The 24,794-nt window shown below is 42.0% G+C and overlaps 1 protein-coding gene across 1 annotated transcript in view; it reads left to right on the top strand.

Moving 5' to 3' along the window:
• Positions 1 to 24,794, top strand: part of CD58 (CD58 molecule) — a 45,856-nt gene that overhangs the window by 1,121 nt on the left and 19,941 nt on the right. Inside the window, exon 2 of the mRNA XM_057720088.1 lies at positions 19,971 to 20,267. Coding sequence (XP_057576071.1) covers positions 19,971 to 20,267 — 297 coding nt within the window. The remainder of the gene's footprint in view (positions 1 to 19,970; positions 20,268 to 24,794) is intronic.

The raw sequence follows: 24,794 nt of genomic DNA, 5'->3' as shown, positions 1-24,794 counted from the left end.
GCGTTTATTGAGTGTCTGTGGGTGCGTGCATCTACGGAGTACAGCCTGGCGAATGCGGGGTTGAGATATATGCAAAACTACCTGCAGTGTAAGGCACAGAAATGTTGTAAGAGAGGTAAAAGGAAGGTGCGTGGGCGTGCGGAGGGAAGACAGCAACATCTTCTGTGAAATCAGGTATCTTTTGTGAAGCAAAAACTTTCTGGAAGGGAGGGTGTTTGAACCTGGCCTCTGAGGACAGGTGGTATGTGAACATGCCACGATGTGGGAAAAGATTCCCAGGGGAGGAGACCAGGAAAGAAAGACAGGAGAGCAGGTGTGGAGGATGAACTTGGGCAGTAGGGTGTCATCAGTGTCACGGGAGAGTTGGTGTGCCCTCCGGAGCTCGAGGCCCCATGGGGGAGCCTTGGATGTCTCTTTGGGAGTTGGGATCCTCTTGTGCAGGCAAAGGAGACCTCTTTCTGGGCCTGACAGGGTCAGAGCCATCCACTTAGGAAGGCTAATCTGGCGGCAGTAAAGAGAAAGGATTGTAGTTGAGAGGAATTGGAGGTAGGGGGGCCAGGGTAGCTACCATCTCAGGCCCCAAAGAGCTGTGAGGGTTTCGTATGCTGGTGGCATGGGCAGGAAGGGGAGGCGTATGCAGAGGCTGAATGGATGAGATAACTCCTCCAGAGGGGCGGGTCTCCCTGGACCCAGAATGCACCTTTGGTCATCACTGCCTGTACTATGCTCTCTCTTCAACTGAAAACCCAGTTTACCCGTCAAGCCACACCTCCTCTAGCAAGATTCTCTGAACTAGGTGGTTTTTCCCACCTAATTCATTTATTTATTCAGAGGTCATTTCGTTCCACAAGCATGAGCATCGTCTTCTCTGAATAGGCTCTGCAGTGAACCCTTTGGGGCCCAAGCCCACCTCACTAGGGAAAGCTGCCTAACCGTGATTAACAGTATCCCTTAGCTCTGCGGTAAGATGGACCTGGCCTCACCCCTCACAGTTAAAACTTCTGTAAGTTACCCCACTTCTGTGTGCCTCCCCATCTTTGCCTTTGAAGAGAGAGCGCCACTCACATGGAAGGATAATGATGATATCTGCTTCATAGAATGGTTGTGAGCAGCAGTCATTCAACGCGAACTTATTGACTGTCAGCTGTGTCAGCACAGGGAAGCTTAGGTTGTAGTGGGGGAGAAACAGTAAGGAAATAAAGCATTCAATATGCAGTTGTTGGGCGGTAGTGAACACTTACTAACATAGAGGTTATTAGTACAGAGGCAAGGGAAATGGAAGTGGTTAATAGTTCTTTTTAATTTTTTAAAATTCTGGAACACTAAATCTTTAGGATAGTTGCAAAAATAGTACAGTGAACGCTTACACACCTTTCTCCTCGAATCACCACTTATTAACATTTTATCACATTTGGTGTACATCTCTATATACACATACCCACACCCACCCAGTTAACTTCTTCTTCTTCTTCCTCTTCCTCTTCCTCTTCCTCTTCCTCTTCCTCTTCCTCTTCTCCTTTTCCTTCTCCTCCTCCTTCTCCTCCTCCTCCTGCTTCTTCTTTTGTGCTAAATCATTTGAGAACTGCAGTTCTTATGACACCTTAACCCTAAATATTTCAACACGTCTTCTAAAAATAATGTCTCCAGTTAAACCCTGACACCATTATCACAGTCAGGAAATATAGCATTGATACAATACTGTTTTCAAATAGGGCCCAGAAGCCAAACTTGGATGGCACACCCGATTTGGTAGTCATTCCTCTTTAATCCTCTTTAATACTAAAAATCTAAGCTGCTGCCAGCTTCTCTCTCTCTCTCCCTCTCTCTTTTCTACTTTATGACATTGCCATTTTTGAAGGGGTCTGGACTAGTTGTTTTATAAAAACGTCCCTCGATGTTGAAGTGCATGCTTAGATTCTGGTGTAAACGTTCCTGGGTAGGAATTCTCACAGGTGTGCATCTCATCAGGGTGCAGATGCAGTCCATTTGTCTTGTTATTGGAGACATTATTGTCCATTGTTTGGTTAAGGTGAGGTCCACCAGCTTTCTCCATTGTAGAGGAGAAAATGCAAGCATGTAAGATAGATGAGATTTTGTGGGCTTGGTTCCTAACCACTGTGATAAAACAAATATTGCAATAAAGCCAGTCATACAAGGTTTTTGATTTCCTAGTGCATTTAACAGTGATGTTTACACTACAATGTAATCTATTAAGTGTACCACAGCATTATGTCTAAAAAAAGGTACATACCTTAATTAAAAAGTACCTTATAATTGCTAAAAAAATGCTGACTACCATCTGACAAGGCAGAGTTGTCACAAAACTTCAATTTGCAACAATCACAGTATCTATGAAGCGCAATAAAGCAAAGCACAGTAAAAGGAGGTATGTCTGTAATACATGATTCATTAACACTTTGAGGTTGTGTGAGTATCATGTTTTCCAATGATCTTTCACCCAATGTTTTAGCACTCAGTGGCGATTCTTCCCCGAGTCCATTATCACTAAAATGTTTGTATATGTGCAGACATCTTCTATCCCTATTTTTCTTCATACTTTACTGACATCCTTCAGTAACAAAGAGCTTTTGCACCTCCCTTTAAAATTTTTTTTTAAGTAGTAGTAAGGACTTGTGTATTATTTAAGATGGCATTCCTGTCATTATCCGTTTTGATGCTCAGTGATTCTGAATTTGGCAAGTGGGAACCCCTCCCAGCATCCGTGTCCTTTTGCCATGTTTCCCTTAGTTCTGAGCACTTCCTTACTTTCTGGCATAGAAAGGTGTTCTGGACTCATTTTGTACCTTTCCTGCCTCAGCCTTGAAATCATTAGATTCCCTTTTCCTATTAGTGGGGGATGGTATTTAGAAATTAAGATCTGGGTGCTAGGTATGCTCAAGGCTCCTGGAGTCATAGCTTCTGGGCCCTGTCAATTTTCAGAGCTAGGAAACAGTTTTCACAAAGTCATGCATTCATCTTGTTACTGCAAAGGCTAATCCAGCAATTCAGTTCTTCCTTTCTCTCCATTCCCTATTAGTATCTCCCTTCCCCATGGCGAGAATTCTATTCTTAGTAGCATTAGTATATTTTCCTAATCTACATTAAACACAAACTAGTTCCATAGTTGCTATGCCAGTACTACTCCCAAGCACAAACTTCACTAAATATAGTTCATTTCATGGAAGTTCTTTTTATTTTTTCATATCTCTCACTAAATATGTACAGAACACTGTATTTTCAAGTTGCTTGAATTCTTAATTTTTCTTCTGCAGTTATGTTATCAAATTGATACATAGTTGCATTAATTTGTTTCTGTTTCTATTCAATTTTAGGGTATCCCCCACCTTGATTTAATTTTTAAATATGTAAACTATTAACATGGTTCAAATCAAAAGCATATACAGCTGGCCTTCCATATTTGCAGATTCAGCCAACCACAAATTAAAAATATTCAGAAAAAAAAAATTCCAGAAAGTCCCAGAAAGCAAAACTTGAATTTGCCATACTGACAATTATTTAAGTAGCATTTACAGCTATTTAAATAACATTTAAATTGTATTAGGTATTATAAGTAATCTGGAGATGATTTAAAATATATGAGAGCATGTGCATAGGTTATGTGCAAATACTGTCATTTTATATAAAGGACTTAAGCATCCTTGGATTTTGGTATCCACTGGGGTCCTAGAACCAGTTCCCTGTGGATACTGAGGGATGACCATAAAAGAATATACTCAGAAATTCTATTCCCTCCCTTCCCCTTCCCCCATAACATATAATCTGTTTCAGTTTTATCTTTCCTGTTTCTTTTTGCAGATATAAACAGATACATATGTTTATTTCTAACTCCCTTTTTTAAACAATAGGTAACAGACTCTATGTACTCTTTTGTATCTTGTTTTTGTCAATTAACCATATGTCTGGAAAATCATTCCATATCAGTTCATAGAGATCATCCTCTTTTTTTTTTAAACAGCTTCATAGTGCTCCCTCGGGTGGAGGTATGATCTTTCATTCACTCACTCTCTGGTGGTTAGTATTTTATGTAGTGTGGCCGGGGAAAGGTCTCTTTAAAAGGGAAACAGTTGAGTGTAGGCTTAAAAGGAAGTGATGGAGCAGGCCAGGTGACTGTCTGGGAGAGTAGTATTCCAGACAGAGAGGACAGCAGCAAAAACGCTGAGGTAGGCTTCAAGCATTTAAGGAACTTTGAGGAGACCACTGTGCTGGAGAATGAATAGGAACTGAAGTTTTACAAGTCGTCACGGCTGGATCCTAGAGATAAAGTTTTGTGGGCCCTTTTAAAGACTAACGTTTTGTATTCCCAGTGAAAGAGGAAGTCTCAGAGAGTTTTGAACAGGAGTGAAATTGTGATGACTTTAGTGTTTCAGTGAATTACTCTGGATGCTGGGTGGAGAATAGTCCTTGCTGATGAAAAAGGGGAAGCAGGGAAACCCGTTAGCAGGCTGCGGGAACAATGACTGGGGGTGGGGTGAGGAATGGAGATAGCAGGGTGTGTTTTGAAGGGAGGGCGGGCAGGATTCAGCCCTGGATTGCATCAGTGGGGTAACATGTGGACTTGACCTAGGCAGTGCTAGGCAAGTAGAAAGTTCAGAAATAGGAACTATTGTATTAGTGAGCACTCAGTAACAGAGCCTGCCTTATTGTGCTGCTGTTGACCTTTTATGAATCCTTTATCTTGCCAGTTGTCTCTCCAACTAGATTTTAGATCCTTGAACGCAGGAAACAAGTCATGTACTACTTCATAAAAAGTTTCTTTCATTGATTTATTTTAATACTTCTAACAATACGTATTGTTAAATCTGGACGTTAGATGATAAAGTATTGGTCAGACATTTCTCCATTTTAAATTATTGTGTTATCTCATATTAATATGCTCTCTCATATGCTTTGCTTGAGTTAAGATTCAGAGCGTCTGTGTGCTTTTATTCAGGAAAGAAATTCCAAATCAACATAGTGTTGTGTTTACGTATCAAAAAACTAGATCCAGTATTATAATGGGGTGTATATGATAGTTGCCATGAATGAAGCACATGCTGTGTGCCAAGTGCTGTGCTTAGAGTTTTAGATTTTTGTTTCCACTTAATTGTCATGCCAATTTTATGAGGTAGAGACTGGTAAGGAGGAGAACAAAGTTTAGGTAAGTTAAGTACCTTGTCCAAGTTCACACAGCAAATGAGTGGTAGAACCTGCTAGCACTTAGGTCTATGTGACTCAAAGTCCAGGTATTCCCAGCCAAAGAATAGATAAGCTACTCTTTGACAATTGGTACAGCCATAGTTAATTTCTTGTATCTAACACGTATGTATCGTCCAATGTAATTTTGCAAAGCATGTGAAATTGTATGAGATAGCAAATTACCAATCATGTAGATTATATTCAATATTGTAAACTACAATATTGAGGGGTAGGGGAACTTTCCTTGGGGCATAGAATTCAGGTTGGGGGTTTATTTATATATTCATTTATTAACATTTAGTCATGATTATATTCTCTTTACATACCCACACTTCACTTCTAAATGCTTTGGCATAATCCCAATAACATATTTGCCGAGACCAGCTCAGCAACTCGAGGTGAGTGACGGGTGCCGCAAGCTTGAAGAAGACACAGACACAGACTGAAGAGAAAAGTGGGACCGGGGGGCTCAAGACCTCTCGGATCAAGAGCCCTGCTGACTCATCCCAGGTTGCTTTTATTGAGTTCGTCAGCTAACATTCTCAGGTTACACTCATAAACAATCAAAGGCCTCACATGACTGAGGCAATTATCTTTGTTTGCTTCCTGGGTCGGAGTTGAGCAGGTGTGGATTTGACCTGGGCCTGGAGAGCAAAACAGCCCTGGGGGCAGGAGACCTCTCTCAGATATTAGGGGTCTGTGCCCCACCCCTGTTGGCCCCTCTGCCACTGTGCCTGTCTTAGGTTGTTCCTCCCTTGAGGAATCTTATCTGTCTCTGGCTAACCAGTCATCCTCCAGGGCCAAACAGGGTGATATAAGGAAGGCTCTATGCACCACCCCTGTTGGCCCCTCTGCGGCTGTGCCTGTCTTAGGTTGTTCCTCCTCTGAGGAATCTTACCCGTCTTTGGCTAACCAGCCATCCTTCAGGGCCAAACAGGGTGATATTAGTCTCCGTGCCCCGCACCCTTAGCTCCTCCACTGCTCAAGCAGGACATTCTGAATCCCATCACTCGGCCCACATACTTTAACATTTTCAAGGTTTCAGAAAGGCTCCTGAATGTCTTCCCACACATATTTACAAAAATTTACAGTAATCTCATCATATCACTTAACTTCTGCTCTTATTCAGATTCCTCCAATTGTCACAAGAATTTCTTTTTTAAAATACCAGCATCTGATGAAATTTCACATTTTCGCATTTGTTGCTGTTTTTGTTATTTTTGACAGGTCTCTCTCAGGAATTTTGAAAAAGACTTACAATTACTTTTAAACAACTAGCTCTAGGAATGTGTTTTATTGCTCTCTTTTTACTGTAACTTTTAAAAATTGAATTGTATACTTTATTGTTGTTATTTGTTTTTTCCCTTTCTTCATTGATGAACAATGTCATCAATACATTCGTTTCAGGTGTAAACATAGTGATTCAATATTTTTTTACATTGCAAAATGATCACAGTAAGTCTAGTTACCACCTGTCACCATAGAAAGTTATTACAATATTGCTGACTGTAGTCCCTATGCTATACATTACATCCCCATGACTCATTTATTTTGTAACTGGAAGTTTGTACCTCTTAATCTCCCTCACCTATTTCACTCACCCCGTACCCACCTTCCCTCTGGTAACCACCAGTTTATTCTCTGTATCGATGAGTCTGTTTCTGTTTTGAATGTTTGTTCGTTTGCTTGTTTAGTTTTTTGGTTTCCACATATAATATAAGTGAAATCATATCGTATTTTTTAAAAATAAATTTATTTATTTATTTATTGGCTGCATTGGGTCTTTTGCTGTGTGCAGGCTTTCTCTAGTTGCAGTGAGTAGGGGCTACTCTTTGTTGCGGTGTGCGGACTTCTCATTGCAGTGGCTTCTCTTGTTGCGGAGCATGGGCTGTAGGCGCATGGGCTTCAGTAGTTGCGGTGGACGGGCTTAGTTGCTCCGCAGCATGTGAGATCTTCCTGGACCAGGGATCGAACCCATGTACCCTGCATTGGCAGGCAGATTCTTAACCACTGTGCCACCAGGGAAGTCCCAAAACCACATGGTATTGGTCTTTCTCTGTCTCACTGATTTTACTTAGTACAATACCTTCTATATCAATCCATGTGGTCGTAAAAGGCAAGATTCATTCTTCATGGATGAGTAATATTCCATTGTATATAAATACCACATCTTCTTTATTCATTCATCTATCAATAGACACATAGATTGCTTCCATATCTTGGCTATTATAAATAATGCTGCAATGAATATTGGTGTGCATATGTTTTTCCCAATTAGTATTTTTATTTTCTTCAGGTAAATACACAGAAGTGAAACTGCTGGATCATATGGCAATTTCTATTAATTTTTTGAGGAACTGCCATACTGTTTTCCATAGTGGCTGCAACAATTTATGTTCCCAGCAACAATGCATGAAGGTTCCCTTTTCTCCACATCCTCGTCAACACTTGTTATTTGTTGTCTTTTTTGATGATAGCCATTCTGACAAGTGTGAGGCAGCATTTCATTATGGTTTTGATTTGCATTTCCTTGATAATTAGTAATGCTGAGCATCTTTTCATGTGTCTGTTGACCATCTATATGTCTTCTTTGGACAATATGTTTCACGTCTCCTGCCTATTTTCCAATTAGGTTTTTGTTGTTGTTGTTTTTGCTGTTGAGTTGTATGAGTTCTTTGTATATTTTGGATGTTAACCCCTTATCAGATATATCATTTGCAAATATCTTCTCACATTCGGTAGACTGCTGTTTCATTTTGTTGACAGTTTCCTTCCCTGTGCAAAAGCTTTTTAGTTTGATGTAGTCCCATTTGTTTATTTTTGCTTTTGTTTCCCTTGCCTAAGGAGGCACATCCAAAAAAATATTACTAAGATGCTGTGGTTGGAAAAGATGCATGCTATGATTTTGTCTTCTTAAATTTATTGAGACTTGTTTTGTGGCCTAGCATGTTATCTGTCCCAGAGAATGTTCTATGTGTGCTTGAAAAGAATGTGCATTCTACTGCTTTTGGATGGAATGTTCTATATATATCTATTAAGGTCATCGGGTCTCATGTATCATTTAAGGCCAATGTTTCCTTACTGCTTTTCTTTCTGCATGATCTGTCCATTGATGTAAGTGGGGCATTAAAGTCCCCTAATATTATTGTGTTACTGTCAATTTCTCCCATTATGTTTGTTAAAATTTGCATTATGTATTTAAGTGCTCCTCTGTTGGGTGTATATAGATTTACAATTGTTTTATCTTCTTGTTGGATTGATCCCTTTATCATTATGTAATTTCTTTCTTTGTCTCTTGTTACAGTCTTTGTTCATAGTCTATTTTGTCTAAGTATTGCTACCCCAGCTTTCTTTTTATTTCTTTTTTTAAAATTTATTTATTTATTTATTTATTGGCTGCATTGGGTGTTCAGTGCTGCACATGGACTTTCTCTAGTTGTGGTGAGCGAGAGCTACTCTTCATTGTGGTGTGCAGGCTCCTCACTGCAGTGGCTTCTCTTGTTGTGGAGCACAGGCTCTAGGCACGTGGGCTTCAGTAGTTGCAGCACACAGGCTCAATAGTTGTGACTCGTGGGCTCTAGAGTGCAGGCTCAATAGTTGTGGCACATGGGCTGATTTGCTTCACAGCATGTGGAATCTTCCTGGAGCAGGGATCGAACCCATGTCCTCTGCCTTGGCAGGTGGATTCTTAACCACTGTGCCATCTGGGAAGTCCTTTCTTTTTATTTCTATTTGCATGAATACTTTTTTCCATCCACTCACTTTTAGTCCATTTATGTCTTTAGATATGAAGTGAGTCTCTTATAGGCAGCATATAGATGGATCTTTTTTTTAAAATCCATTCAACCACTCTATGTCTTTTGGTTGGAATATTTAGTCCATTTACATTTAAAGTAATTGTTGATAGGTGTGTACTTATTGCCATTTTGTTAATTGCTTTCTGGTTGTCTTTATGATTCTTTTTTGTTCCTTTTTTCTTCTTTTGCTTTCTTTTCTTGTGATTTGATGACTATCTTTAGGGTTATGTTTGAATTCTTTTCTTTTTTGTCTATGTATCTATTATAGGTTTTTGGTTCCCATGAGGTTCATATACAACTCTATATTGAGTCAGTTTATGAGATTCTTTTAAGCTGATGATCTCTTAACTTTGAACACATTATAACAACCCTGCATTTTTGCTCCCTACTCCCATCCCCACATTTAATGTTTCTGATATTATATTTTACATCTTTTTGTTTTGTGTATTCCTTATTTATTATAGATATAGATGATTTTATCACTTTTGTCTTTTAACCTTCCTACTAGCTTTATATGTGGTTGACCTTTACTGTATGTTTGCCTTTACCAGTGAAATTTTTCCTTTTTTAGTTTTCATAGTTCTAGTTGTGGTCTTTTCTTTTCTGCTTAGAGAAGTCCCTTTAACGTTCCTTGTAAAGCTGGTTTAGTGATACTGAACTCTTAACTTTTTCTTGTCTCCTTCATATCTGAATGGTAGCCTTTCTGGGTAGAATATTCTTGGTCGTAAGTTTTTTCCTTTCATCACTTTAAGTATGTTATGATACTCCCCTCTGGCCTGCAAAGATTCTGCTGAAAAGTCAGCTGAAAGTCTTATGTGCGTTCCTTTGTATGCACTGGTTGCTTTTCCCTTACTGTTTTTGAGTCTCTTTTTATCTTTAATTTTTGCTGTTTTAATTGCAGTGTGTCTTGGTGTGACCTCTTTGGGTTCATCTTGTTTGGGACTTTCTGTGCTGCCTAAACTTGGATGTCTGTTTCCTTTCTCAGGGTAGGGAAGTTTTTAGCTGTTATCACTTCCAATAAGTTTTCTGTCCTTTTCTCTCTCTCTTCGCCTTCTGGGACCACTATAATGTGGATGTTAGTATTCCTGTTGTTGTCTCAGAGATATCTTAAACTATCCTCACTTTTAAAGTTCTTTTTTTTTTTTTTTTTTTGCGGTTCAGCTTGAGTGAATTTCACTACTCAGTCTTCCAGTTCGCTGATGCGTTCCTCTGCGTCATCTAATCTACTGTTGATTTCTTCTGGTGTATTTTTAAAATTTCAGTTATCATTTTCTTCAGCTCTGTTTGAGTCTTCTTTGTATTTTCTAACTCTTTGTTGAACTTCTCAGTGTTCATTCATTCTTCTCTTGAGTTCATTGAACATCTTTTTTGATCATTACCTTGAAATCTTTTTCAGGTAGATTGCTTATCTCCACTCACTTAGTTATTCTTTGGGGGTTTGTCTTGTTCCTTTGTTTGTTATATATTTCTGTCTCCTCATTTTGCCTAATTCTCTATTTTTATTTCTATGTAGGAGGTAGGTCGGTTATGTTCCCTGGTCTTGTAGAAGTGGCCTTATGTAGGAGATGTCCTGTGGGGCCCAGCAGCACTCTCCCCTTCCCCTTTGGTAACTAGAGCTATATGCTATAGGGGTGCCCTCTGTCTGGGCTGTGTGCACCTTTCCGCTGTGGCAGAGCCAAGTCCTGTGGGCAGCTGACTCCACTGACTCCCCTGACTCCATTGGCTACTAGGCCCTGCCTGGTGTGGAAGCTGCTGGCCTGTTGGGGGGTGGGGCTGGGTCCCAGCATGTCTGACTCTAATGTATTTCAATTAATACAGGCTTTAAGGGTAGGTATTGCTCTCTCTGTTTAAAAGCAGAAAGTTTGCCTGCATACATCTGTCCTTGTTTGCCTGAGTTTTCTCTCTTTTGATTTCTTCTCATGTTGTTTTCTCTTGACTACAGAAGGCTTTTTGAAGTTTTTACTCAAGGCCACACAGCACCTTAGATTCTGAAGTCACAGGTAAAAGCTTCCATCTCAGGATTGAGGTGAAACCAGGATGCAGCCTCTTCCATTTGTACAGATAAGTTTGAATATGAAGGGTGACTAAAATAGTGATACTGTCCCCGGAAAAGTGCTGGAAAACATTTTAGCAGTTCCTCTTTGGAGATAGCTTTCAGTGTCCATCTACCAGCCTCAAAGGAAAATGTCTTTTAGCCACTTTATGGGCATGGGATTCTCTCCTTTGGCCTCTTTGTTTTCAATCCCTTTTCCTTGTGCTCACTGGCTTCCTCCTTCTCAATGCTGCTCAGGCCTGTGCTGATGAGCTCTTAGCCCAAGGACTCTGGGGCTCAAAATGAAACCAGTAAAAGTGAGGGGACCTCTTGCCCAGAATCACTGTCATGTCTGCTCTCTGCCCCCAGTTGGAAGCTGTTAGTTCAGAGTTCTACCCTTTGTGACTTTGATCTATTCTATTAAGCAAGTATCTCTCAGAGTACCGAATTATTTTGATAGGCTTGTGCTGAGGAAACGAACCCATTTTGATTCCTAGTGACCTTCACTTTTCATAATGTTCCCCTGAATGTCTGTTGAGATCAGTGTCTGAATTTCCATCAGCCTCTCTGGTCTGTGGTTTCTGAATGTTTTTCCCATGTAACAATTAAAAACTAGGGAAAAAAATGAAGTTTAATATATACATTCAGAAAATAATAAGAAATTCATATTAATAAGTAAGGCTGTGTCATCATAAATTAGTTGTAATAGAGTTTCTCTACTGTGAACTGAGTAACTGGAAAATAATAGGGATTATAAAGAAATTTTTAATGAAATGATCAATAGCATATTGAAATACCTTTAATCAGACTTTGGAGAATAAATTTAAAAAGACTCGCAGACTCTTAAATAGCTCTAGAAAAAACCTTATTCTCCAAAGCATGCTGTAAGTCTCAGGTATATCCTATCTAAGACAAAAACAGTCAAAGGCAAATGCAGCTTTTGAGCATGATATGATGTGGGTATCTTGAAAGAACAGGCCAGAGTAGTGCTGTTCAATAGAAATATAATATGAAAGAGGTAAAATTAATTTTCATAACATATTTTATTTAACCTAATATACCCACAGTATTTTCATTTCAACATGTAGTTGATATAAAACATGTTAATGAGAGATTTTACATTCCTCTTTTCATACTTACTCTTTAAAGTCTGGTGTGTATCTTATACTCATGACATCTCAATTTGGACTAACCACATATCATGGGCTCACAAGCCACATTGGCTAGTGGCTACTGATTCAGACTGCACAGATTGAGAGGGAAACATCTTGGGAAAGAAGGATTTTTAAGTGCAAGAATTAGGAATAAAAAGAGTATTTTAGCAAGACAGGAGACAGGAAAGCTGAAAAGGAAGTTGCTTTAAAGAACAAATATCTTAATTCTGGATGAGCTCATCTGGGAGACAAGGAATAGCTTGACAACTGAGAGCATATGTGAGACGAGTTCTGTGGAGTTTCTGGGACTGGGGGAACCAGGGGGTTTATTGTCTGTTGGGAGTCAGGGGGCTGCAGTTTCAGTCTGAAATAGATGAAGACAGGGAAGCCATGGTGGTATAGCTGAGACCAATAGATTTCTGCCTTTAGCACTCATGGATGCAGAGACATCACTGACTGAGACTGGATGCAGGTGGAATTCACAAGGAAAGACCAAGGCATCTCACATTGTAGCTAACAGTGCAGGCTCTGGAACTGGCCGCCTTTTTTTTTTTTTTTTTTTTTTGTCTGGACACCAGTTCTGTCCTGGACAGCTGGGTGACCACAGTCAGCTTCTGAACCTCTCTGAGCCCAGGTTTCCCCAACTGTAGCTTAGTGGTTCTCACTATTTGAATGTGCTTCCCCATATGCTCAAGCTCACTCGTCGCTTTTCTGGGCACTGCTCACATGCCAGCTGTGATACCCTCACATATAACAGCAATCTCCCTTCTCATTATTAATCATCCTCCCCCATACACTTGCTTCATTTTTCTCAATAGCACTTAACATCACCTATGAGACTTACTTTTCCATTTAATGTGTTCCTTCCCTCTCCCCCTTACCACCGTCCCCTGCCAATAACATAAACTCCAAGAAGGTAGGATTCTATCTGATTTGTTAAGTGTTGTATCTTAACTGCTTAGTACACTGCCTGGGACATTGGAGGGACTCACTGAATATCTGGTGAGTGAGTAAATGAATAATAAGACCTACCGCACAGAGTCAAGTTGAGGATTAAATGAGCCTATCCATCCTTCTGTGTATCCTTTCATCTATCTGTCTCTTGAACAAGTGCCTGGTACATAGTGAGCCTTCAGTAAATGTGCTGCTGCTGTTGCTGTGGTTAAATATTATTATTGAGGCTGAGCTGGCCTAGGGCTCATTTGGATTAGATTTATTAAGAGCTAAGTTAAAGAAATGAGCTGCACTAAACTTCCTTGAGTAAAAAGACTGTGTCCTTCTTTTGATTATCCATGTACCTAGTGAGCATATTTCGTATGCCAAAATTGGAACATGGGGGCTGACAAAGAGAATGTTTGTGGACTTAATAGGACAGATTATTCAACGTCAGCATTGACCTAGACATTTGAGGACAGTGGCCACTCTCTGTACTGTGAGCATGTGTGCTTGTGTCTCCAGAGACTTAGTTTCCCAGACTGCCACTGCTCCAGTACCCCAAGTGGGTGTCAACTGAAAGTGTGCTGTGATGCTGAAGTGAGAGGAGCAAGGTCACGGTTACAAGCCCCTGTCTGCAGAAGAAATCCAGCTGCTCTCTTGGGTACAGAAATACCCAAGGCCCTCCTATCTCCCAGCTTGAATGAGTCTTTAACCGAATTATCATTATGATGTCATACACACAGGGGAATTACTAAGATTTATGTGTTTGAGTACTGAAAACTTTCAGGGGATTTTTTTTTTTCTTTTCATCAAATGAATTTTTGCCTTAACTGTTAAAACTGCAGCCATGTGGAACGTTGAAGAAACTTTAGAAGAGGAGGAAGTGTTTTAAAATCACATTGTTCGTTTCTAAGAAAAAACTCCAGAAAAACCTTTCCTCCAAATCCCAGAAGAGTGGTTAGCTCGTCTCTAAGGAATAGCATCAGTGAAAAAATTGCATCTCCTCAAACCTCAAACAGGGTATGAACGTTGATTAAGGGCTGATATCCTGAGTGGGTTTAAGCTTATCTGGTGCAGTACCCTGAAGCCCACAACATATGGAAGGTGAAACCCAGCTAAACTTGAAGGGGATGGGGAGTGGGGAGCTGGCAGACCCTCCAGTCTTGTTTTGGTGCTGGAGGCAGGCAGTGGGGAGGAAAGAGGTCTCTTCTGACTGCATATGAGGGGTCCCAGGCCATTTATTCTGCAGCTTCAGTTAAACGTCTCCACCTTTCCTTGCTGAGTCATGGTTCTTTGACCAGTTTCCACAGCAATTTGGGGTTTTGCAAAGCTCAGGGTTTGGGGTGACTATCACATATTGCAATTGTGTCAGGAAGCCCTGCCTTTGGGGCTACATTTAAGTTGTATTTAAATTAGTTTAGTTCATTCACTCGACACATATTTATTGAATGTCCTTCATGTGCCAGGCAGTGGGGATGCAACAAAGATAGAGAATGACCCTGTCTTTGTCCTCATGGAGCTAGCCTGGCGGGGCGATACCCCTCCACTCAGATTGGAATTAGTTGCCAACTAATTCCATAAAAGTTGATTTTTATGTTCACGAAAAATTGGAGCATCCAGCATTTCTTGGAAACTTAGAAGATCTGGCAGTTTCCTATGTCCATGTGGGTAGGAGTTGAGGAGCCTCTCTCTAGATGAGCCAGGCTCACTGGGCTGCAGTCTCCACCACTCCCTTTTGTGTCACACCTGGCCCGTCTGTGGCTTGTCTGTTGGTTGAATTGCTGATCTCTATTTCAGGGCTTCATTTGCTAGTTCTCCTAGGCTTCTCGGTGGTTCCTCTGATTTTGTGTCCTTATAGCTGCTTTGTTTGCCCCTTGTTTTCTCCCCACACACCCACCTCCAGCCTTTATTCTTTCCTGAATTCGAGTCTCTCTTGTCCCCTTTCCCCTCTTATGTTTTCACATGTCACATATTACTTGCCATCACACATGAGAAGTGCAAACTCTTAGACCTTACTTTCAACTTAGTTTCTCTTGGTCTTCAATTATGAAACCCTGTCTTATTTCCCATTGAACATCTAAAATTATTTAAAAAAACAACAGCATTACGAAACTTTGGTTTGAATTTGGGTTCCCATGTCACGTTTCGGAGATTTGGGTTTATCACTATCTTGCTCAACCAAACCTTCTCAATTTCCTCATGTATATGAGGATGGGTGTGGGGTGAGGCATGGTCTTCTGAGGACTTGTCCAGCCCTGACATTCAGTGATTTAGGGACCACTGAGCTTATGCCTTACCTGTAGGTTTCAGAGGTGTGTTTGACTCCCAACTAGAATGGTTTGATTTTCTCATTCCCAACATCTGCTATTCCAATACATTCTAGAAATGTCATTCTGAGACAGCCTGTATCATGTCACTGTCTTTAAAAGCCACATACCACATAGCTAGCCAAGTAAGAAGCAATGGTTAAGAGTCAGACTGTCTGGGTTCAAATCCAGTTTCACTACTTAATTAGCTAGCCAGTTAACCTTTGTGTGTCTCAGTTTCCTCATCAGCCAAAGAGGGTTAAAAACAACACCTACTTGATGTGGTTTTTAAGAGGATTCACTGAATACATATTTGTAGAGCTCTTCCAACTGCCTGGCAGATAGTAAGTGCTATATAAGTGTTTGATTAAATACACTAAAAATAGCAGTCAATCTAAATCTCAGGACCCAGGACTTCCCTGGTGGTCCAGTGGTTAAGAATCTGCTTTCCAATGCAGGGCACGTGGGTTCTATCCCTGGTCAGGGAACTAAGATCCCACATGCTTTGGGGCAAGTAAGCCCGCATGCTCTAGAGCCCATGCGCCACAACTACTGAGCCCACGCACTGCAACAAAAGACCCACATGCTGCAACTAAGACCCAGTGCAGCCAAATAAATAAATAAATACTAAAAAAAAAATAATAATAATCCCAGGACCCAAGTAAAAGTGTGCAGAGGAATTTTTGTTTGGTGGGGGGGGGCATTTCATTAACCCAATAGTTATGGTGACCATATTTTCTAAATCAAAAATCAGGTCAGGCTTCCTAGGTGGCACAGTGGTTGAGAATGCACCTGCCAATGCAGGGGACACAGGTTCGATCCCTGCTCCAGGAAGATTCCACATGCCGCGGAGCAACTAAGCCCATGCACCACAACTACTGAGCCTGTGCTTTAGAGCCTGTGAGCCACAACTATTGAGCCCATGTGCTGCAACTGCTGAAGCCTACGCGCCTAGAGCCGTGCTCCTCAATGAGAAGCCACGGCAGTGAGGAGCCCGCGCACCACAACGAAGAGTAGCCCCCACTCACCACAACTAAAAAAGCCTGTGCACAACAAAAAAGACCCAACAACAGCCAATAAAATTAATTAATTAATTAATTAATTTAAAAATTCAGGTCACTTTGCAAAATATTTGAGTTCTACTTTGGACTTCAAGCCCTATGAGAACTATCAAAACTGGGTATAATGATGATGTTTTGTAAGACTGCAAGAGTCTTTGAAATTGGAAATGATCACTGTACATATAGATATTAGTTACCCTCATATCTTTAAAAAGAAGAGATCATTCAATATTCTTCAAAATGAATAAACCTCCAACAGTTAAAAAAAAATTCTGTCTAGCATAGAATATCTGTTTAGGCAGTCACTGATACACTTTTCACCTCCCTTTATTTCTCTCTACTTTGAAACAGCAAAAACTCACCCTGTGCCCAGTTCTCACACAGTCAGGGTCACCTACAGTGAATGCATTGATGGTGGCCTGAATCATTGAAAGAAAAAGAGGGAAAATCCTGTTGAAAGCCTACTGCATTTCAGCCATTGTGTAAAGACTCTCAGTCTTATTCAGACCTCAAGACAATCTTTTGTGGTAGGCATTATGATTTGTATTTTAGGCTGAGGAAACCTAGTGTGGTGGGAACTTTTGAATGTTCACCCTGGGCCCATCTGTCTTGAAAGTTGGGGCACTTTTCATTCTGCCCTCCAGTGTGGTAAGGTAGCATCCCTGTGGTCCCTTTTCTGACCACTCACTGTTATCAGCAAAGCAACCAACTCACAGATGACTCCTTTCCTTAGCTGCTATTTGTTTGCTCACTCATTCATTCATTCATTTGTTCGTTTAAGGTGTGTGACCTTGAGAAAGAACTCACTCTCCTTTCTCCTATTCTTTTTCATTGGAAACAGTCATATTAGTAACTTACTTTAGGCTCAGTCTTGGAGGTGCGACAGAAAAGACTTTACTGTAGGACGGAAATGGTAGACATCGCCTCCGCAAATGTGATGAATCCCAAATCTGTATCTTCCCCTGAGGACCCCAGACCTGTGGACCCAGCAGCCTCCTGGACAGCTCCACATGGATGTCTTACAGGCCACTTGTACTTAGCATCCATCAGTCAGCTGACGGCTGGGTAAGGAGGGGAGGAGAGAGGGTCAAGCAGGTAGAGCAAGCAGCACCTCCAAGAAGGCAGGCCCTGAATCAGGAAGACACTTGGCATGTTTGAGGAAATAAAAGCAGTTTCAAATGGCCTGAAGGAAGAGAGTGAGGGGGAATGGGTGGGGATGAGGCTGGAGAGGCAGGCAAGGGCCAGATCGCAGCGTCTGTGAGTGAGGGGCTGGGCCATGTCAGGTCTGTTCTGGTCCCTCAGCTACTGTAAACTCGCTGAGTGACATTGAGCAATTGATCCATCTCCCTGGGCCTGTTTCCTCATCTGTGGAATGGAATTAGCAACACCACCGCACAGGGATGTGGAGAGGATTCAAAAGGGACACAAGAGTACATGAACACATAACTGGCAGAGGGTAAGCATTCGGTAACATCTCCTTTCATTTTTCTTGGCGCTCTGTCATTTCGCCTGTGAAATGGGGGTAATTTGACTAGTTGTTGGAATTTCTTCCAGCTCAAAATGACTATGATTTTTTCCAAGCTTGTCTCCTCCCTCTTCCACCATTAGCTCCATTCCTGACTTTTCTTCCTCCTGTTCTCAAGCCCAGGAAACATCACCTCCCCCTGGGAAAGACGGAAGCCAGCTTTATGCAGCCAGGGAGGGGCAGTTCAACTCAGACCTCTTCTCTTCCTCCACCACCGTGCTTACTCTCATCCGTTCATTCATTTATTCATTTACAAGACATTTCGAGCCGCCACTATTGTGTGTGGATAGACTCTCACCCCTCAAATCTTGCTCCTTTTTATGGGCTCTGGTGAGTGGGAGAAATAGTGCGTGATCAGGAAGGCCGCGGAGGGAGGCTGGTGTGTTGTGGACAGTCTTCCTTAATTAAGGGAGGTGGGTTCTAAAAATCCTTGCGCATAGATACATGGGGCGTATTTGCTTCTTATTTGAAATTACTGGACACAATTGTCTGCAATTGGTCTATTTAAAATTTTTTATTTTTCCTGTGCTCTTTCAATTACCCTGATTGCTATGAGGCAAAAACTTCATTTTAATTTCTCTTTAATATTTTCCCCTTAACAACTGCTCTTCTGTCTGGACAAGAAAGTCAAGTCGGGAGCAAGGTGCAGTGAAGCCCACTTGGGGGTGTCAAGAGCATCCCAATCTAGCAGTGATGGTAAATGTTTAACAGCTGGATTGGTGTGGAGGAGGTGGGAGGCTCTGATGGGAAGCACACGGAAGTTTCTTTGCTATAGATACTCCCACTGTGGTGATTTCCAGCTATCAACCCGGCTTCAGTGGAGTCCAGCAGAGTCCAGCTAACAATTGGCTCCAACACGGCACTGCACCCAGTCCTTGAGACCTTAATCTTCATCACGACCCCGGCTCCCTTCTTGGTCATTCTGATTTCAATTCATGGTACCTCTCAGTCCGTCCAGAAAGAGGCCTGACAGTCACCATGAACTCCTCTCATCCAGTCACTAAATCCTGTTCATTGCTCTCTCAGTTGTCGAGTCTGTCCATCCCCACTTGTCCGTCCTCATCGCCGGCACCCTGGTCTGGTCCCCCGGTCCACCCTTCTTTCATTGCTACCGCACGGACCCCTGTTCTGGGTTTTCTGCCTCCTTACTTGCCCCATCGACCAGCGTCCACCCTGCAGACATAGTCAACCTACTGAAACAAGTTATGTCATGCTGGTCTTCTGTTTAAAACCTTTCCCTGACTTTCCCTTGCCATTAGGATAAATTCCAAACCCTGAGCATATCTTACCTGACTCCGCCCAGCCCCCCACTCACAGACACGGCTGTCTGGCCCCTCCCTGCCTCTCCAGCTTCACTCCCCACCCATTCCGCCCTTGCTCTCTTCCTTCTAGCCATTTGGAATTGCTTTTATTTCCTCAAACACCCCGAGCGCCGTCCTGATTCAGGGCCTGCCTCCTCAGAGATGCTGTTTCCCCTGTGCGACCATCTCTCCTCCGCCTCCTTACCCAGCCGTCAGCTCGCGGACCCCTCTTGTCTTCCAGTGACTTGTTGTCCTGAGTCAGTTTCAGCGTGATTTCCTCGGAAGGGCCCTTGACAGGGTGGCTCTCCTTGCCTGCTCAGGGTCTCCTCCCTTGAGGGCCTGGAGTGGTACCCGTCTTGCTTGCCGCCACATTCCCAGCATTGCCCACTTACCTGGCACATAGTTGATGCTCCATAAGTGTTGGATGCATGGACTTATGTGGGCCCCAGTCCTCTATTAAAGAATAAACGCTACAGGGTCAAGCACGTTCTACTTCCTCTACTTTTTACCTTCCATTTATCAACTTAGCCCAAAAAGTAGCTGATGAACAATTTTTACCACTAAATTTAATCATTTTCCCCCACAAGGTATCTTGGAAGATAATGTTTTGTTTTTGATCAAGTTGTGTTATTTTTCCTAACCCATTTCTTTTTTTCTCCTAGATTTCATTAGCTGTGATCCCCAAGTAATCTATGGCGCTGTGGGCAATAATGTAACTTTACATGTATTAAAAGAAAAACCCTTTAAGGAGATCGTGTGGAAAAGAGGAAAGGATAAAGTTGTGGAGTGGGATGACAAATCTGATGTCAAAGCTTTTCTATCTTTCAAAGATAGAGTTCATTTAGACACGGATTCTGGTAACCTCACCATCTTCCACTTAACAGCATCAGACGAAGATATGTACAGCATTGAATCCCCAAGTGTGAGAAATAATAGCATGTTCACCCTCAAAGTGATTGGTGAGTATTCCGTAAACTGGTTTGTTCAAATGGCAAATTTCCAACTCTTCCAACTATTTTAAGAGACTAATACTAATCTATGGTTTATGAGGTAAATAAATAAAAAATTAGTTATCATCTGTTGTCAGGGTTTTCCTCTCTTTCTGGTACACAGGAGCCACTTTCAGCTCCCTTGTCATCCTCTCAGTGAGGAGAGGATGTGACAGAGGTTGGCAGAACAGCACACGTTGGGCCGAGCTGCTGGCCACAGCATCACTTGTCTTGCTGGGAATGTTCTGGAAAGGCATGTAGTGGCAGCAATGAACTCAGAACTCTTTGAACTCCATGGATAGTTGGTGCTCTATAAATTAGAGTTCCTGCTTCCCCATGCAGCCCACACAGGAGGTGGGATTTCTTTCCCCCTCCTTCATCACTTTAAACTGGAACTGGTTAGGATACAGGTTTCTCTGTGCTTCTCACTGATGCATCCAGGTTATTCTCCTTCCCTCATCTCTGAAGTGCTTTCCTTGTTGCAGTCATCCAGAGGCTGATGGGTACACCTTAGTGTTCCTTTCTTCCCCCAGTTTTATTGAGAAATAATTGGCATCCATCACTGCAAGTTTAAGGCAAACAGCATGATGGTTTGATTTACATGCATTGTGAAATGGTTACCACAATAGGTTCAGCTAACATCCATCTTCTCATATAGATGCCATAAAAAGAAAAGAAAGAAAAAAAGAAAAAAAAAAGGAAAAAAGTGTTTTTCCTGCGATGAGAACTCTTAGTACCTTCTCTCTTAACAGCTTTCCTACATACCATACAGCAGTGTTAGCTGTACTCTTCATGTGGTACAGTGTATCCCTGGTTTTTACACATTTTATAACTGGAAGTTTATACCTTTTAACCACTTTCCTCCAAATCCCCTTCTTCCCACCCTCCGCCTCTGGTAACCACACATCTGATCTCTTTTTCTATGAGTTTGTTTTTTTTTTTCTTTTTAGATTCCACATATAAGGGAGATCATACAGTATTTGTCATTCTCAGTCTGATTTATTTCACTTAGCAAAATGCCTTCACGGTCTGTCTGCGTTGTCACGAATGGTAGGATTTTCTCATTTTTTTTATGGCTAAATAATAGTCCATTTATATGTACCACCTCTTCTTTATCCTTTCATCTGTTGATGGACACTTAGATTGTTTCCGTGTCTTGGCTGTTGTAAATAGTGCTGCTGAGAACATCACTCCAGTATTTCCTGTTTATTTTAGTGCCTGGTTCCTTTTCACTGTTTGTGATGTTTCTGCTCTCATAATTCTTGGTGCTTGCAATATTTAAATAAAAGTTCTTTCTAATGTCCTGACTTCTTAGCCCTTGCTCTCCTCTCCTGTAATGATATTCTCCTTCACTCTCTCTTACCTCTCCCCATGGATATGATCTAGAACTTGTCATTTCCAGTGATTCCATTCCCTCCATCATCTCAGCATCAGGCATTCCACTTCGTCTACTGGAAGCTCACTTCCTCTGCTCTGCCGACTCTGACCGTCCTTCCCCCACCCATGTCCTCCCTTCCCTCCTTCTGCAGCCCCAGTGCCGTGCTCACTCCCTGGGCTCTGTTGCAGACACACATGGCTGCTTTGCTTCTTTTCTGATTGGTTACGCTCAATGATTGAACTCTGATTGGAGGAGCCCCGTCCAACCAGATTCAATCCAGTGTTCTATGCTCACACCTTGTAGCTGCAGAAAAGCACATCACCTTGCAGAGTCCCACACTTTAAATTTCTGATCATTTACTGCAACTAAACCCAGTATGTTCCTAGTGTCTTCACTCACCCAGTCCCAGCAGTTACCTATCCTCTCCTAAAACCTTGAATACCTCCTTCTCCAGACCCACGCCTCAGCTGAAGGCTTTGGTTCTTGTTTCACTGAGGAAAACAAGCAACCAGAAGAGAAATTCTACAAGCTCTCACCCCCAGCCTGTCTGCTTACCTGTGCCTGACCCTATGTATCCTGTTCTCTTCCATTCATGTTTGGCAGTTCTTATTTTCACCTTGCTGAGTTCTCACCTGGAGCCAGACCCTCTCCTTGTGCCCTGGACCCCACCTCCTCTCATTATACTCAGGGATGTCACTTCTATAATTCTACCCGCTCTCTCCTTACAGTAATTTCCTCCACGAGCTGACGGCTCATTTCCATCAGCATACAAATAAGCGATGATCTGTTCCATCATTGCAAGCCCTCTCCTGGCCCCTCTACTCCTCCATCTACCACTCACTTTCTGCCTTCAGTTTATAGAGAATCTCCTTGAAGAGCTGTGTATATTTGCTCTTTATAACCCCTTTTCTCCTATCCACTTTTAACCCATTCCTGGCACGCTTTCATCCCAGTACTATACCCAAACTCCTCATGACCTCCATCAATAAATCCAGTGACTCGTTCTCCATCCACATCTTTCTCTTAGCAGCTTTCAGAACAGCTAATCACTCCCTCCTTTGTGAAGGATCTCCTTTACCTAGCATCCAGACACCACCCAATTCTAGTTTCCTTTTAACTCACCAACCGTTCCTTCTCAGTTTCCTTTGCTTGTTCCCTCATCCTCTTGCCTCCCCCAACCTCTTAACATTGGTGACTTCAAGGCTTAAGCCTTGGACCTCCTCCCTCCTCTGCCTGCATTCACACCCAAGTGGGTGGGCTTATCACATGTCAAGCCTTCAAATAGCATTCAATGCTGATAGTGTACAGATTTAGAGCTCTAGCTACACTGAACTCCTTATGTGTTTAACTGACTGTCTACTCTGTCTCCCATCAGATATCTAATTGGCCTCTCAAATCTCACGAGTGAGTTCATGATCTTTCCCTCAAAACCTGTTCCTCCCCAAATCCTCCCCCTCTTGGTTAACGGCAGCTCCATCCCTGCAGTTGCTCAAGCGGAAACCTTGATGTCATCCTTGACACCTCTCTTTCTCTTGAACACAGTATTCACTCCACCAGAAAAGTTTGTTGGTTCTGCCTTCAAAATATAACCAGAATCTGACCACCTCTCATCACGTCCTCTGGTCTGCTCCAGGACTGCTTCCTTCTCATCTGGAAGATTGCACTCACCTCCTAATTGGTCTCCCAGCTTCCACCCTTGCACCCCTACAGTTTAACTTTAAACACAGAAGCCAGAGTGGTCTTCTTAAACAGAAGTCAGATCACGTCACTCAACTGCTTAGAACTTTCTAGTGGCCCCATCTGACTCTGAGTTAAAGCTAAAATCTTTCCAGTGGCCTACAAGGCTGTGAGATCTGGCCCCTGTGACCTCCCCTTGCTGTTCTCAGGTGTCCTAGTAATGCTTTTGTCTCATAGCTGCCTTTTCTGTGCTGTCACGCAGCACAACTCAACCTGTACCCACCTCTGCTGCGTCACAGTTTCACTTGTTTTTTCCAAGATGTGGATATAGTCCTAGGCCTCCTTCCTCTATGTTAAAGGGTGTTTTAGGAAGATCCAGCTGGTGACAAAGTGTGTAAGTTGGTTTCTAGGGGTTGGAGAAGAGGCAGAGAAAGTGCAGTATAGCAGTTCAAGTCTGAACTGTTTGAAGTGGTCTCAGTGGAACAGGATATAGCTGGATGAATAGCTGTCACTCACCAGTTCAACTACCCAGTATTGGAGACATTGAGAGGAAGAGAGAATTTCTCTCTTGTTCATCATTGTAGCCCCAGAGCCTAGCAAAGGACTTGAATAGGTAATGGGCCCTCAACAGATATGGAAGCAATTGATCTGGGTGATTGGGAGATGGGATGCACAATTGACAGTAATGGGGTTCTCACATTGGGTGACTGCTTTGTCCAGGAGATTATGAATTCCTTTTAGGTAAGTGAAGCTTGTTAAGGTGTGCAGGCTTTAGAAGAACCAATCGATGCCTTTGAAAACACAGAATCTTTAAAACCTGCAAGCTGGGGATCTGGCACTTTATAGGACAAGCAAACAAAAAGATTGACTCAAAATTTAAATTACAATAGAATACATTTTACGAGGCCCTTTGTAGAGTTTGCAAAACTGAGTTCAAAACATTTAAAACTTCTCTTTTTAAAACTTGATGAAAAGTTTAAAAATAATAATTTTAAAATAGTTTAATTTTAACAATGCCATGGTAACTCAACAAAGGTGCTTGATTTTGGTAGTTAGACCAACTGGATACTCCTCAGGAAGCTCAGCAAAGGCCTGCAGAGGAGCGAGGTGCAGGGGAGGTGAGTTCCCGTCAGGAGGCCACGAGTGATATTGGCTATTAATGTGTTGACTTCAAGTTCGGGTTTGGGATTCTGGGTTTTAGCCTGTGGGAGTGGAGAGCCACTGTATCTGATACTGGAGCAGAGACGTACCTTGATGAAATATATTTTTGGAAGGTTAATCAGATGGTAGGTATTTACGGTGGATTAGAAAGAGGAGATGCCAGGTGAGAAGCTATTGTGATCATCCAGGTGGACAGAGGTGTTGGTAATAGATGTTTGGAAAAGACAAAATCAGAAGACACTTCCAAGAAGGAGTTAATAAGGTTGAGATTTTGGTTATAA

This window comes from Hippopotamus amphibius, chromosome 1, assembly GCF_030028045.1.
Source record: "Hippopotamus amphibius kiboko isolate mHipAmp2 chromosome 1, mHipAmp2.hap2, whole genome shotgun sequence".
In the NCBI taxonomy this organism is placed as follows: Eukaryota; Metazoa; Chordata; class Mammalia; order Artiodactyla; family Hippopotamidae; genus Hippopotamus; species Hippopotamus amphibius.
This window is presented reverse-complemented; position numbering and strand designations above follow the sequence as displayed.